General features: G+C 46.1%; 1 protein-coding gene across 2 annotated transcripts in view; it reads left to right on the forward strand.

Moving 5' to 3' along the window:
* Positions 1–3685: 3685 nt before the first annotated feature.
* Positions 3686–15328, forward strand: part of LIMK2 (LIM domain kinase 2) — a 98240-nt gene continuing 86597 nt past the window's right edge. The window contains exon 1 of one of the 2 annotated variants that reach the window (XM_077461486.1): positions 3686–3854. In XM_077461486.1, the coding sequence (XP_077317612.1) occupies positions 3785–3854 (70 nt within the window). In that variant the 5' untranslated portion in view covers positions 3686–3784. The remainder of the gene's footprint in view (positions 3855–15328) is intronic. The other variant, XM_077461487.1, reaches the window with a different exon arrangement.

The following is a 15328-nucleotide window of genomic DNA, read 5'->3' on the forward strand; positions in this document are numbered from 1 at the left end:
GGACAGGAGGGGGGTTTAAGTGCCCAGTAAGCAAGTGGTTAATATCTAAACCGCTGGCAACAAAAGTGAGTACACCCCTAAGTTAAAATGTCCAAATTGGGCCCAAAGTGACAATATTTTGTGTGGCCACCATTCCAGCACTGCCTTAACCCTCTCAGGCATGGAACTTTACCAGAGCTTGACAGGTTGCCACTGGAGTCCTCGGTGCAGCGGTGGGGGGAGTCACAGCTGACAGCCCCTTCTCCTCCACTCCCTCCCGTGGCTTTCAGCTGCTTTATTGAAAGCAGCATAGGGAGATCGGTAATTGTAAACCCCCCCCCCCCACACCACCGATCACCCCCCCACTGTCCCCTGTGTCCTCCCCCCGGTCCCCCTCTGTGTCCTCCATGTGCTCCTCCAGTCCTCCTCCGTGTCCTCCTCCCCCCCCGGGGTTAATAAAAAAAACAAAAAAAAACCTTAAAACCTTGTAAAAAACAATAAAAATGTTAATAATAAAAAACACTGTCAGTTGCAGTATCGCAGTTCCGCTATAAGTTTCTGTTCGTCGAGACGTGATAACTTTTGCACAAACCAATCAATATATGCTTATTGGGATTTATATATTGGCCAAAATATGTTTTGATTTTCAATTTGTTTTGGGATATTTTTTATAGCAGAAAGTAAAAAAATATTGTTTTTTTTTTTCAATATTTTCTGCCTTTTTGTGTTTCTAGCGCAAAAAATAAAAATGCAGAGGAGCCCAGATGATGACCCTCTGTGTAGAATGGATAGATTCATGCATAGCATGAATCTATCCATGGGCACCGTAGCTACTCCCTATTCAGGCGTCCGACCCCTTTTCGGACGTCGGGCGCCTGAATTACAGCAGCGGAGATGTTCTTTTGAAACACTTGATTAAAGCCATAAGCAATTAGGAGGCGCGGGTCTGTTACCCATCACCTGATCGCCTGAAGGCACAGGTGCTCCAACTGGATGCCTAGCAGAAGGAACAAGAGACAAATGGAGGATACAGGATCTGCCACCTGACCCGCTGCTCATCCCATCATCCCACAACTTGCTACCGTCACCCGCATCCTGATCCCTCACCAAGATGGGGTAAGTGCCAGGCAGTCAGGGAGCGGACGGGGCACAAGTGGCTGCATTTGATGGGGCACAAGTGGCTGCATTTGATGGGGCACAAGTGGCTGCATTTGATGGGGCAAAAGTGGCTGCGTTTGATGGGGCAAAAGTGGCTGCGTTTGATGGGGCAAAAGTGGCTGCGTTTGATGGGGCAAAAGTGGCTGCATTTGACGGGGCACAAGTGGCTGCATTTGACGGGGCACAAGTGGCTGCATTTGACGGGGCACAAGTGGCTGCATTTGACGGGCACAATGGCAGCATTTGACGGGCACAATGGCAGCATTTGATGGGGCACAAGTGGCTGCATTTGATGGGGCACAAGTGGCTGCATTTGATGGGGCACAAGTGGCTGCATTTGATGAGGCGCAAGTGGCTGCATATGATGGGCACAGTGGCTGCATTTGACATGCACAGTGGCAGCATTTGACGTGCACAGTGGCAGCATTTGACGGGCACAGTGGCTGCAATTGATGTCTTTTTTCAGTATTTTTTAGTTTTTTTGCGCCCCCCAACATTTTTTGAGCACCAACCTCCACTGAGTTAGCGCCCTGCTCCCGCCAGTAAAGCGCCCTGTGTCCCAGTGTGAAAGGGGTCTTATAAAAGTCACAAGACTGATATATATATACTGCAGATGAGAAAAGGTATTTAGCAGTTTATACTTACTAAAATAATTGCATTTCCATGTTCTGTGTACTGCGGGAGACCAGATATAGCTAATGCATGGTCCTGGGTTTAGTAACTCACTCCAAGGTGAGAGAATCCCTAGTTGTCACCAGAACTAGTGTCCCCATTGGAAGATTTCCTGTCTGGTGACAACCCACAATTAGGGATTTTCTTTCACTTTCACTTGATGAGAGTAAACAGCACAAATAGCATGAATCTGCCTAACAGTGACACATACAGCAATACAAACTTTGCAGGTGCTCTAATCCCTTTCCATTCTATCCAAAAAAACAAACAAAAAAAAGGTATCCTCAAAGTATAACTAAAGGCAAAACATTTTCTTAGTTTTGAATAGAATGGAAAGGGATTAGAACGCCTGTTTTTATTGTTGTTTATGTCCCCGTTAAAGAGATTCACCCTCTATTTGTCCTTATTATTAAAAGAGAAAGTAAAATAAAATAACAAATTTGGGTTGTCCCCAGAAAAGTAATAGAGGGGAAATCTTCCAATGGGGCAGTGGCAGCTGATGATCAAAATTTTGGGGGGAGTGCAAACAAACTGAAAAATTCTAAAAAATACTGTAAAAAAAAAAAAACATCAATTGCAGCCACCGTGCCCATCATATGCAGCCTCTGTGCCCATCATATGCAGCCTGTGACCCCCCACCCCACACGCCACCTGACCGGCAAACACTTACCCTATCCTGGTGGTGGGTGACGGCGGCGAGCTGTGGGACATGCAGCGGGTCAGGCGATGACTCCCATGTCCTCCATGGTTCTCTGTCCTCCCGTGCGTCTCTTCTTCTGTTCCATTGCCTTCAGCCAATCAGGTGACGGGTATTAGATCCACGCCTCCTGATTGGCTGAGAGGCGGTTCAGTGTTAGAAAAGCAACTATTCATTTGCTTTTCTAACACACCTGGGTGGACTCCGTGCGCAATGCTCTGCACTCCGAGTCCACCTTTTTTGAAGCCTATTAGAGCCTATGGCTCTAATAAAGTTCTCCAATAAAACACCCCGCTGCTGTAATTCGGGAGCCCAGGTCCGAAAAGGGGGCGAATGCCTGAATTAGGGGGTGGCTACAGCGGCCATGGATAGATTCATACAATGCATGACTCTGTCCATTATACACAAAGGGGGGTGGAGTGACAGAGGGGGCGGCACCTGTGTGCCCTTAATGGACGCACATTCCCACTGCAATGGGGACACTAGTTCTGGTGACCTGGGGGTCCCTAAGGAATTCCATAATTTTCAGGGATTTCCTCCCACTTCTAAGGATGAGCTCTGGCGTGTTCGCACAGCCCACGTGCAGAGCCCGCCAGGAAGTCGGGGCTGCGCTAATCACAGGCAGTGAGACATTGTCCAATCTCTGCAGCCACACATCAGGGGAATGTCTCACTGCCTGTGATTAGCGCTGTGCCGACTTCCTGGCGGGCTCTGCACGTGGAGCATACGAACACGCCTGAGCTCATCCTTACTCACTTCTAAGGGTGAGCTCCGACGTGTTTGCACACCCCATGTGCAGAGCCCACCAGGAAGTCGGCACAGCGCTACGCTAATCACAGGCAGTGAGACATTCCCCCAGATCGGGAAATATCTCACTGGCTATGATTAGCGCAGCCTTGACTTCCTGGCGGGCTGTGCGAACACGCCAGAGCTCACCCTTACTCACTTCCTGTTTGGCTATAGGACAGGAAGTGAAGGGAAATCTCTGAAATGGGACACAGATGGCAAAAACAATCTGACCTGGGTTATAACCTTCCCTTACTCTATCCAAAATGAAGGAAAAAGGTTTGTGTAGCATCTCTGTGTGTTCTGCTGCTGATCGCACACTTCCCTACAGTGATCAGTGACAGACGCTCAGCACACACAGCGGTGACGCCCAACGTGGGCGGGGCTCCTGAAGAGTTGTCCGAGTGGGCGTGGCGGAGATCTGATGGTCGGCCGCACAGGGAGGTGTCTGGTGCAGGTAAAGGATTGATCCTCCCAGCTCGCCATAGGGTGATGTCACCCGAAGATGTCATCGATTGTATGTGTATGAAGCCGGAGCGGCCCAAGGAGATCGGAGGTGCGGGTAGGTATCGGGTGGTGTGTGAGCTCCCAATACTACACCCGTATACAGATCGCTGACTTCCCCCAAGTAGTGCGTGTGTATGAGGGTTGTGTGCAGTCCGGGGTACTTGGAGGCTGCGATCGGACACAAGTTGTGTGAATGGCTGTCGGCTCATATCCTGTACCCACTACTGTTGTATGATCCGGGTTGGGCATTCCTTTGTCTCAGGAGTTGGATTGGCAGCAGCTTGTTGCAGGCGCCCCCATTGTACAGCGAGCGATGATAGGAGAGATCGGCGTGTGTGTGTGTATATGGGGGGGGGGGGTTACAGATCTTGTATGATGTGTGTCTAATTTCGGATCTCTCTGTAGTGTGCTGTCACAGCTCCTCCCGCTGTCTGGCTTTTGGCCATTACTAATAATCATAATAGTGGCCATACACGCTACAATCAATTTTCTTTTTCTGATTGATCTGTTGTGGACGACCCATTCCGTCGATATGCCACACACAGTTAAGTGCATTTCAATCGATAGTTGGCAAGATACGATCGTAACGAACAATCCGCAGTTATCAATCACATCTCTGTTTCCACCATGTGATCTAATAATCTGATCAACCGAAATACAATCGTTTTCATAAAAACGGTATCCTAGTGCTGACAATCGCTGCAAAAAATGTTGTGCATTGGCTGATCATGGACTCAAGTTTGATCCAATGCTATCAATTCTAAATTAATTGGAAGGGAAGTTATGTCTATTCAATCGTTTTTGAATGATCACATCAATTAATTTTAGAATTGATTGCGTTGGATCAAACTTGAGTCCATGATCAGCCAATGCACAACATTTTTTGCAACGATTGTCAGCACTGGGATACTGTGTTTATGAAAACGATTGTATTTCGATTGGTCAGATTATCCTCCCTTCTAGATTGTAAGCTCTAAGGAGCAGGGCTCTCTGATTTCCCCCCTGTATTGAATTGTGTTGTAATTGTACTGTCTGCCCTAATGGTGTGTGTGTGTGTGTGTGTGTGTGTGTGTGTGTGTGTGTGTGTGTATATATATATATATATATATATATATATATAACACAGGATTAATCCTGAATAATAATCAGACCACAGTGATTATATTATTTTATTATCGCATCGTCTTTCACATTATACAAAAAAATTGTTTAGTTTTATTCTTAAATTCATTGAAGTGTATGTCTTCCCAAAAAATTGCATTTGAAAGAGCGCTCTGCAAATTCCGTGTGACATAAAATATTGCAACAACCACCATTTAATTCCCTAGGATCTCTGCTAAAAAAAGATATGTTTGGGGGTTCTAAGTAATTTTCTAGCAAAAAAAAAAAAAGCCAGCAGCTACAAATACTACTTTTAATAAACGAACACTTACCTTTCCTGGAGTCCAGCGATGTCGGCAGCCGAGGCCGATCAATCGCTCGGCTCTCGGCTGCTGCCGCCGCCATTCTCGGTGAGGGAATCAGGAAGTGAGGCGTTGCGGCTTCACTTCCCGATTTCCCTACTGTGCATGCGCTAGCCGTGCAGCACAATGAGAATGCTCCGCGCTGTCTCTGGGACCTGTGTGTCTCCCAGCAGACAGCGCGGGGGGACAGGAAGAGGCATAGACTCCCGTGGGAGTCTATGCCTGGAAGTGGGTGCAAATACCTGTCTTGGACAGATATCTGCACACCCCCACCCCCTCCCCGCCCCGAAAGGTGCCAACTGTGGCACCGGAGGGGGGGAGGGTTCCGATGAGCGGAAGTTCCCCTTTAGGGTGGAACTCCGCTTTAAGTGGCTAAACTGCCCTCATTTACAGACAGGAGTTCATCTCTTTGATCTAGAAGAACCGAATGATACAATGTTTCTGTTTTATCTCAGAGCTGAGCAAAATTGTGATAAACTTTGTGGGTTTTAAAAAAAAAAAAAAATTTCTTTGACAGCTGTGAGCGAAGAACTGCTCAGTACTGTTTACATGAATGGTGGAAAGGCCAGATTAAAGAGGAACTGCAGTCTGCTCACATAATTTGTAATAAAAACATCTTTGCCATTCTGAAGCTTCCCTCCAACCACTTTGTATATCAGGGGTAATGAATTAAAATTAAAGGAGGTCCGGTCGCCAAAATTTTCTTTGGGCCGAGGTCCGAATCTCAAGTCTGTGCTACGACTCAGAAATATTGTAGTAACTGTATATCTATCAAAAACATGAGAAATGTACAATTTCCTTAGCATTTCAACAATATTTATTGTCAAGTTACATCTGGTGATGCCAGATCAAGTTAAATCTGGTGTCCCCATCACAGTGCCCCTTTACATCAGGTGTCCCCATCACAGTGCCCCTTTACATCAGGTGTCCCCATCACAGTGCCCCTTTACATCAGGTGTCCCCATCGCAGTGCTTCTTTAAATCAGGTGTCCCCATCAGTGCCCCTTTACATCAGGTGTCCCCATCACAGTGCCCCTTTAAATCAGGTGTCCCCATCACAGTGCCCCTTTAAATCAGGTGTCCCCATCACAGTGCCCCTTTAAATCAGGTGTCCCCATCACAGTGCCCCTTTAAATCAGGTGTCCCCATCACAGTGCCCCTTTAAATCTGGTGTCCCCATCACAGTGCCCCTTTAAATCTGGTGTCCCCATCACAGTGCCCCTTTACATCAGGTGTCCCCATCACAGTGCCCCTTTACATCAGGTGTCCCCATCACAGTGCCCCTTTACATCAGGTGTCCCCATCACAGTGCCCCTTTACATCAGGTGTCCCCATCACAGTGCCCCTTTACATCAGGTGTCCCCATCACAGTGCCCCTTTAAATCTGGTGTCCCCATCACAGTGCCCCTTTACATCAGGTGTCCCCATCACAGTGCCCCTTTACATCAGGTGTCCCCATCACAGTGCCCCTTTACATCAGGTGTCCCCATCACAGTGCCCCTTTACATCAGGTGTCCCCATCACAGTGCCCCTTTACATCAGGTGTCCCCATCACAGTGCCCCTTAACATAAAATGTGCACATCAGGATTTCCCTTAACATAAAATAAGTGTCATGCTGATGGGCACATTTTATATTAAGGGGCACTCTGATGGGCACAACAAAACATGCCCCTTAACTTAAAATTTGCCCATCAAAGTGCCCCTTTTAATATAAAATGTACCTATCAGTGTTGCTCTTAAAATAAAATCTGCCCATCAGCGTGCCCCTTAACATGAAATAAGGGTCACACTGATGGGCACCTATTATGTTAGGAGGCATTCTGATGGACAATTTTTATTTTAAGGGGCATGCTGATGAGTATATTTTTAATGTGCACATCGATGGGCATATTTTGTAGGGCATATTTTGTTGTACCCATCAGCGTGCCCCTTAACAAAATATGCCCATCGATGTGCACATTAAAAATATACCCATCAGCGTGCCCCGTAAAATAAAATTTGTCCATCAGAGTGTCCTTTAACATAAAATTTTCCCATCAGCGTGCCCTTTACAAAAAAAAGCCCCTCAAAATATGCCTATTTTGAGGGGCTTTTTTTTGTAAAGGGCACGCTGATGGGAAAATTTTATGTTAAAGGACACTCTGATGGGCACATTTTATTTTAAGGGACACGCTGATGGGTATATTTTTAATGTGCACATCAATGGGCATATTTTGTTAAGGGGCACCTTAACAAAACATGCCCATCAGTGTGCACATAAAAAATATATCCATCAGCGTGCCCCTTAAAATAAAATGTGCCCATCAGAGTGTCCTTTAACATAAAATTTTCCCATCAGCGTGCCCTTTACAAAAAAAAGCCCCTCAAAATATGCCCAACAGTGTGCACAACACTGATCACTAATAGATAACTAATGTGCCCACATACCTTAACTGCAGGAGTGTGGGCACAACTGAAGCTGCCTCGCGCTGAGATCCAGGACCCGGGAACCGCGGGCAGCAGGGGGGCGGGGCGCGCACGTGACGTCACACTGCCTACTGCCCGTGTCTCTTCAGCTCCGAGAGACGCGGCCAGGAGCAGGGGGCGGGCGCATGCGCGCAGCGTCACTGGTTGCTGGGGAAACCCGCGGTCCCAGCAAACCAGTGATTGCTGTCGCTTGCTACACTGGCGGCATGGCGGTCCGGGCAGAAGCGCTGCTCGGTCCGGACTCGGACCGCGGGCCGCCATTTAGTGACGGCTGTTGTATATTATTTTATACATACTGTGATTCTTTACTTGCCAAATATGCTGCAGAAATCTCCCTCCACTGAGTCTGGCTGCAAACATTTTAATTGTGGGCAGCTGATGCTTCTTCAGGTTCACCTCCTGGATTCAAACAAAGGGACACCTCCAGCTCTGCAGCTCTCATTGGCCCTCTTATGACTACCCCCCCCCCCCCCCCCTTTCCTGGCGAACTCTCAGGAGAGAAAGATGATGATCATGATGTCATACGCCTAGGCTTTTTACCAGATAAGCAACAGGAAGTGGACTGTGTAAGATATTTACTGGCAGAAAAAAAATGTTTTACTATCCAAAGTTAAAACAACAAGGGCAGAAGATTTAATAGATGGAAAGTTGAAAAAATGACTGAAGGTCCACTTTAAGATTGTGAGGTGGGTTGAATTGAGATTGTGTGTTTTTTATTCATTTTTTTTTTAACGATTAATTGTGCAGTTCTACATCACATCACTTTGAATGGTTCCATAATAGGGTGCGACTCGCCATGTGATTTGGACCTGTCAAATCTCATGGCAAATTGCACCGGTGTGAAAAGGGGCTAAAACTGAACAATCAATGTCCGAGTCAACAAAGCAATCGAATCAGACATTGACTGAATGAGACAAAAACAGTACGGCCGATCGAAGAGTGACAAATAGTCTGTCAGTTGTGGCAGAAAAAAAATGACCCTTGAGAATAACTTATACTTATTATTATTATTATTATTATTATTATTATTATTATTATTATTATATAGGATTTATGCAGCGCTTTACAACATTAGGGTAGACAGTATTTACAATACAATTCAATTCACGACAGGGGGGAATCAGAGGGCCCTGCTCATTAGAGCTTACAATCTAGGAGGGGGGGGTCAAGTTATACAAAAGGGTAATAGCTGTGGGGGATGAGCTGATAGAGACAATAGTGCAGTTGTTAGATGGAGGCAGGATAGGCTTCTCTGAAGAGGAAATTTTTCAGGGATCGCCTAAGAGTTGATAAATTTGGAGACATTCTGACAGATTGGGGTAGTGAGTTCCAGAGAATGGGCGAGGCTCGGCAGAAGTCCTGGAGGCAGATATGGGAGGAGGTGATGAGGGAGCTAGAGAGCAGGAGGTCTTGGGAGGAACAAAGAGGGCAATTAGGTTGGTATTTTGAGACTAGGCTAGTGATGTAGCTGGGGGCAGAGTTGTGGATGGCTTTGTAACTTAATGTTAGTATTTTGAATTGAATCCGTTGGGCAAGTGGCAGCCAATGGGCGGATTGGCAGAGAGGGGTGGCAGACACTGTGCGGTTTGTAAGGTGGATGAGCCTGGCAGCATTTATGATGGACTGAAGGGGGGATAGGCTATTTAAAGGTGAGCCAATGAGGAGGGAGTTGCAGTAGTTGTAGAGCTTTGTGGTTTCATTGGTTAGAAAGTGATTGGATGTGGGGCTGAAAGGAGAGTTCAGAGTCCAGGATAACACCTAGTACCCTGACATGTGGGGGTGGGTGGATGGTTGTGCCATTACTCTTGACAGAGAAATTGGGGGAAGAGGCACGTGGGGGAGGAAATATTAAATTGAATATTGACTGCATATTTGGTTTTAGTCTGTGTGTCACTCTCTCTCCGTTCAACAGAACGGTCAAACAGTCCTTCTGGAAAGCGGCATAGGATCCGCCGCTGCCACCATAGGCTGATCAGTGTATTGTGACGGGTGGGGAGTGCCCGCTGTCAGAAGATAATAGCGCAGCAGGGGAGATTCCTGAATCCCCATCGCTTGTGGGAATATGTGAGTTCTTTCTCGTTTAATCTGCTGGTTGTACAAAATGAAAACTCAATGTGTATACTTAGCTTTATGCTCTATCTACTAGGGGTGTGAAAATTGCCATTGCTCTGTCATGCCTTTTTTGATTCGCTGGATTGATGACATCAATCGTTCAGTTCTATCACACCATAGAGTAATTATAAGGGTGACGGCCATACACACTAAAGTCTGATTGTACAATCAGTTTGTATAGTGTGGGTGGTCATCTTTTGGGCTCTTTCAGATGGGAAACCACATGCCCTTTTTCTTAATCTCAAGGTTGTATTAAGGTGGAGCTAAACTCTACGATACTTACCTTTCCTTCAACGGGCCAACGTACCTTACTGGCATCTTCAACCCAGCTTGTCCAGGTGCCAGGCTGAAGACATCTTCATTGGCCAGCACAGAATGATGTCATTCCTACACATGCACAGGAATGCAATCATCCCAGAACACAGGCGCTGTGCCAGAATGTAACCTGAACTGCACTTGCACAGTTCGGTGTACATTCCACAGCAGACTGCGAGCAGGCAGGTAGGTTTCCTTTTTTTTGTTTTTTGTTCTTTTTTTTTGCAGAAAAGGCATTGCTTGTCTCCTTCAACAAAGAGCCTGCTTACTCGCAGTTTTTCCTAATTTCTGCTTTAAAATATTGCACTGGGACTGTAAGTCTATTGCTTGGCTCGCAGTTGCAGTGAGCTCTGAGTGACCTTTCAGGGATCGTTTTGACAGGCGGTGCCTTTCCACTCTGAAAGATGAGTTAAAGAGGAAGTAAACCCTGATGAGTTTACTTCCTCTTTTTTTCCCTGCAAAGGCAAAGCATAATGGACTACTATGCATCGCATAGTAGCCCATTATGTGTCACTTACCTGACACAGGAGCCAGCGAAGTCGCGCTGTCCCCTGTAGTCCGCCGCATCCATCTTGCTTGTGGCGTCTCGCAGCTCCGCCGCTGTCATTCGGCGAAGCCGCGATGACGTCACTCCCGCGCATGCGCACGGGAGTCGACAAATGCGGCAGCTCCATTTTTGGAACTGCCGCGTTCAGTGCGCCTGCGCGCCGCTGTCTACGGCGCATGCGCCGTAGACAGCGGTGCCTGTCTTCAGGCAAATATCTCCTAAACCGTATAGGTTTAGGAGATATTGCTTGGACCTACAGGTAAGCCTTAATCTAGGCTTACCTGTAGGTCAAAGTGGTTTGTAAGGGTTTACAACCACTTTAACCACTTGAGAACCAAGTCTCTTTCTGAGATTTGGTATTTACAAGTTAAAACCCCCCCCCCCCCCCCCCAAATTATAACAAAAAAACTGTTTATATATATATATATATATATATATATATATATATATATATATATATATATATCTCTCTCAATCACACATACTTTTTTTTTTTTTCCCTCTAACACCCTAGAGCAGTGATGGCGAACCTTGGCACCCCAGATGTTTTGGAACTACATTTCCCATGATTCTCAACGACACTGCAGAGTGCATGAGCATCATGGGAAATGTAGTTCCAAAACATCTGGAGTGCCAAGGTTCGCCATCACTGCCCTAGAGCATGGGTAGGGATCCTATGGCTCTCGAGCCAGATGTGGCTCTTTTGATGCCTGCATCTGGCTCTCACCTCTCAATCCGTGGATTGCGTGGTGTGCCGATCCGTGGATTGAGCCCATAGGAAAGGCCACAGCTTCAGTCTAGCTCCGGAGCTGCGGCCATCTTGGTACACCCGTCATCATCGCCCGTCTCAACTGCTTGTGGATCTGCCTGCCTGTGTAGTGGTAAGCAAGCAAACAATCATAGGGGAGATGTGGATATTACAGTTATAATTGAAATTAATCGATTAAAAAAAAAAAAATTGTTTTAAACATATTGTATGGTTCTCGCGGCATTACATTTTAAAATATGTGGCGTTCATGGCTCTCTCAGCCAGAAAGGTTCCCTACCCCTGCCATAGAGAATAAAACGGCGATTGTTGCAATACTTTGTCACACCGTATTTGCGCAGCGGTCTTGCAAGCACACTTTTTTTGAATAAAAAAAATAGACAACAGTAAAGTTAGCCCAATTATTATTTTTTTTATATTGTGAAAGATAATGTTACACTGAGTAAATTGATACCCAACATGTCACGCTTCAAAATTACGCCTACTCGTGGAATGGCGACAAGCTTTTACCCCCTAAAAATCTCCATAGGCGACTTTTTAAAAAATTCTACAGGTTGAATATTTTGAGTTACAGAGGAGATCTAGTGCTAGAATTATTGCTCTCACTCTACCGATTGCGGCAATGCCTCACATTTGTGGTTTGAACACCGTTTTCATATGCGGGAGCTGCTCACATATGTGTTCGCTTCTGCTCGCAAGCTAGGGGGGGATGGGGCGCGTTTTAAAAATGTATTTATTTATTTTCTTATTTATTTTACCTCTTTTATTTTTACACTGTTCTTTAATAAAAAAAAAGGTCACTTTTATTCCTATTACAAGGAATGTAAGCATAACAGGTCCTCTTTAATATGAGGTCATAAAGACCTCAGATCTCATATTTACACTAAAATGCAATAATAGAAAAAAAAAAAGATCTTTTTAAGAGCTATGGGCGCAAGTGATGTTTTGATGTCTCTTCTGCCCGGCAATGATATGGAGATGGGTGGGGGCCATCTCCCCCCTCACGCAGCTCCATATTAAGCCAGGGAGGAGACCCGATCACTTCCGCCGCTACAGAGCTCCAGTAAGCGGTGGAGGGCACTGGAAAGCAGCGGGGGGAGCCTCTTCCTCCCGCCGCCGATTAAAAGTGATCTCTCTGCGAATCTGCTGCAGAGACCACTTTTATCTGACACCGGACCACTGAAGAAGAGGATACCGTGGTTATGGTAGCAAGCTACTGCCATAACAATAATATCCCTCTTCAAAGTCCTGACGTAAATTTGTCCGGAAGTGGTTAAAGAGGAGCTCCAGTCAGTTTGTGTTTATTAAAAGTCAGCAGCTACAAAAAGCTGTTGAATTTTAATAAAAGCATACATACCTGTCTCAAGATCCAGCGCTGTACACACCTGAGCCCTCCCTTCTCCCTGTCTTCTCTCCCTGACGTCAACATCTCATTTGTGGGCACCTGGCTGTGACAGGTTGCAGCTTCACGTCCGGGTGCCCTCTGCACATGCGCGCACTCTGAATGGTCCTTCCGATGTGTCCCAGGAGGCGGTTGGATCGAAAATGGGAGCGGGTACATGCTCCCCCCTCCCCACAAGCTCCATTTCAAAGAGGAGCAAGGGAGGAGGCCTTAAAGCGGAACTTCCCCTTTTGGGTGGAGCTCTGCTTTAAAGCGTTTGTTACCCCATCACATATTCATGTCATATTGCTGTATCGTGTACTTGTATGAGAAAGTCTCCTGTTCTTTGTATTACTTCCTTTGTGTGAAATCCCTGGTGATCCTGCCAGTCCCTCTGCTTTCCTATTTTAAAAAAAACTGACCACACTATGCAGAAGAGCACACCATGGTTAGTTCTCTATCTATGCTGGGAACACAGTGTACTCTCCTCCAATGATCAGACTTGTCCTGACACACCACCACTGAACAGCCATTCATTTGGAAGCTGAGTGTGCTGCTGTTTCTCCAATCTCACCCCCACCCCCAGCTCGTATGCAGCTTGGAACAGAAGGGAATATGATTACTTCTTAAAAAAAAAAAAAAAAAAGGGGGGGGGTATTTATTTATTTTTTATATCTAGATAAAAATGTTTTGCATTTCTATTTTTAAACCGCATGGGTTGTTTTATTAGGTGATAATTTACAATCACTTAAGCAGTACTAAAGGATAAAACTCTAGGCAATACCAGCAGAAGTGGGAGGGTGTACCTGTCAAAACAAGGTATTCGCTCCCCTCCTTCAAAAAAAAAAAAAAAAAAGGTGCCGTTTACAAAAGAGTGCCTTGGAGAGGAACTTTCCCTTTTTTGGCTCCGCTTTAAGATTGCTGCGTTGGCAGCATGTATACAGCACTGTCCGGCTGTAAGGCCGGGTTCACATTGCTGCGATGCGGGAACGCCGCGAATCCGCGGCGTTTTCCCGCATCGCATTACTCCCGCCGGCAGTTCACACTGCCCTATGCGGACGGCTGCGGGTGTCAATGTTATGTTAATGACACCCCCAGATCCGTCGGCATATCGCAGTGCGATCTGCCGACTCGCACAGGAATCGGATCGCATGGTGTGAACCCCCATGCGATCCGATTCCGTTGCGGACCCAAAAAAGGGTCCCGTGCGAGTTTGCTGCGGGACCGCTGCGAGTTCAGCCATACTATCTGTATGGCTGTACTCGCATCGCTACGGAGATCGGATGTGATTTGCGGTGCGAATCACATCCGGTTCTCCCCCCGCAGCGGTGTGAACCCAGCCTAATGGTAGAATTTAGCTGGGCATTCAAAATGCAGCATAACTGCTGTTCCTGCTGCCCTTTGACCACCCATGTGAAAGGGCCATAGAGCGAGCACTGATGAAACACAGTACTTATTAACTGCTAGATAAGAAAGATAGCACTGTAACGTCTGCATTTATGCAAGTGCAATTCCTTCCCTTTTCACAATAGCTGGGTGGGACAGCTACCGTGCTTAAAGTGTGTATAAAGTCAAAAACCCCCTTCTCTCTTTTTTTTTTTTTTTATTATATTGTTAGCTAGAGCCGGGAAGGGTTAGAATGCCCCTAAGCAGATTTTTCTTCATTTCTTTCCTGGAGGCGCAGCAGGAAATGAGAGGAAATCTCATGACAAGGAGGGCAATCCTCATCTTTGATAGCTGTCAGTGGAAAACTTTGCCTCTTTAGGGCAATTTACCCTCATCTCTTGTGCTGGTTACCTCTCTAAAATGCTAAAATGTTAAATTTGGCCTTCTGTCTCGGTTACGATAGTCACCAATACAAATGGAGGGGTGAATCTCCGCAGCAGAGACTGAAGTAAAAATATTACCAGTCTGTATACAGGGGTGACACCATGGCTCTTCTCTTGCATCTTGCCTTATATTTTGCCCCCAGGCACATTCAGTTTCCCAGTGTATGGCCTCCATTTATAGTTTCCTTGTGTCTAGTGTGGGCCTGTTATGGCTGCTGGAATGTTTCTTGCATTCCACAGAAACAAAGAGTGGGCAAAGCGCTTTGTGTTAATTCCACAGATGTATTCTGGGTTGCTGTATCACCTACAGTACAAACAAATGGCAACCGATCCTAACCTATAACTGGCCTTTACAGTAGTATGTTGCATATGGAAGGGCAACACATATCAAAAAACAAGAAAATAAAAATTCCCAGCTCACTTTCCAACCAGCCTGCAATAGACCAAACTGTTCTAATGCCCCGATCACACGAGCGGAATTTCTGTCGGAAAAATTTTGGATGATTTTTCTGACGGAATTTCGCTCAAGCTTGGCTTGCATACACACGGTCACACAAAAGTTCTCTTTCGACCGTCAAGAACGTGGTGATGTACAACACTATGACGGGCCGAGAAAATTAAGTTCAATGCTTCAGAGCACGCGTCAAAT

Source organism: Lithobates pipiens, unplaced genomic scaffold (assembly GCF_037356315.1).
Source record: "Lithobates pipiens isolate NorthernLeopardFrog02 unplaced genomic scaffold, aLitPip1_a1.2 Scaffold_3, whole genome shotgun sequence".
Lineage (NCBI taxonomy): Eukaryota > Metazoa > Chordata > Amphibia > Anura > Ranidae > Lithobates > Lithobates pipiens.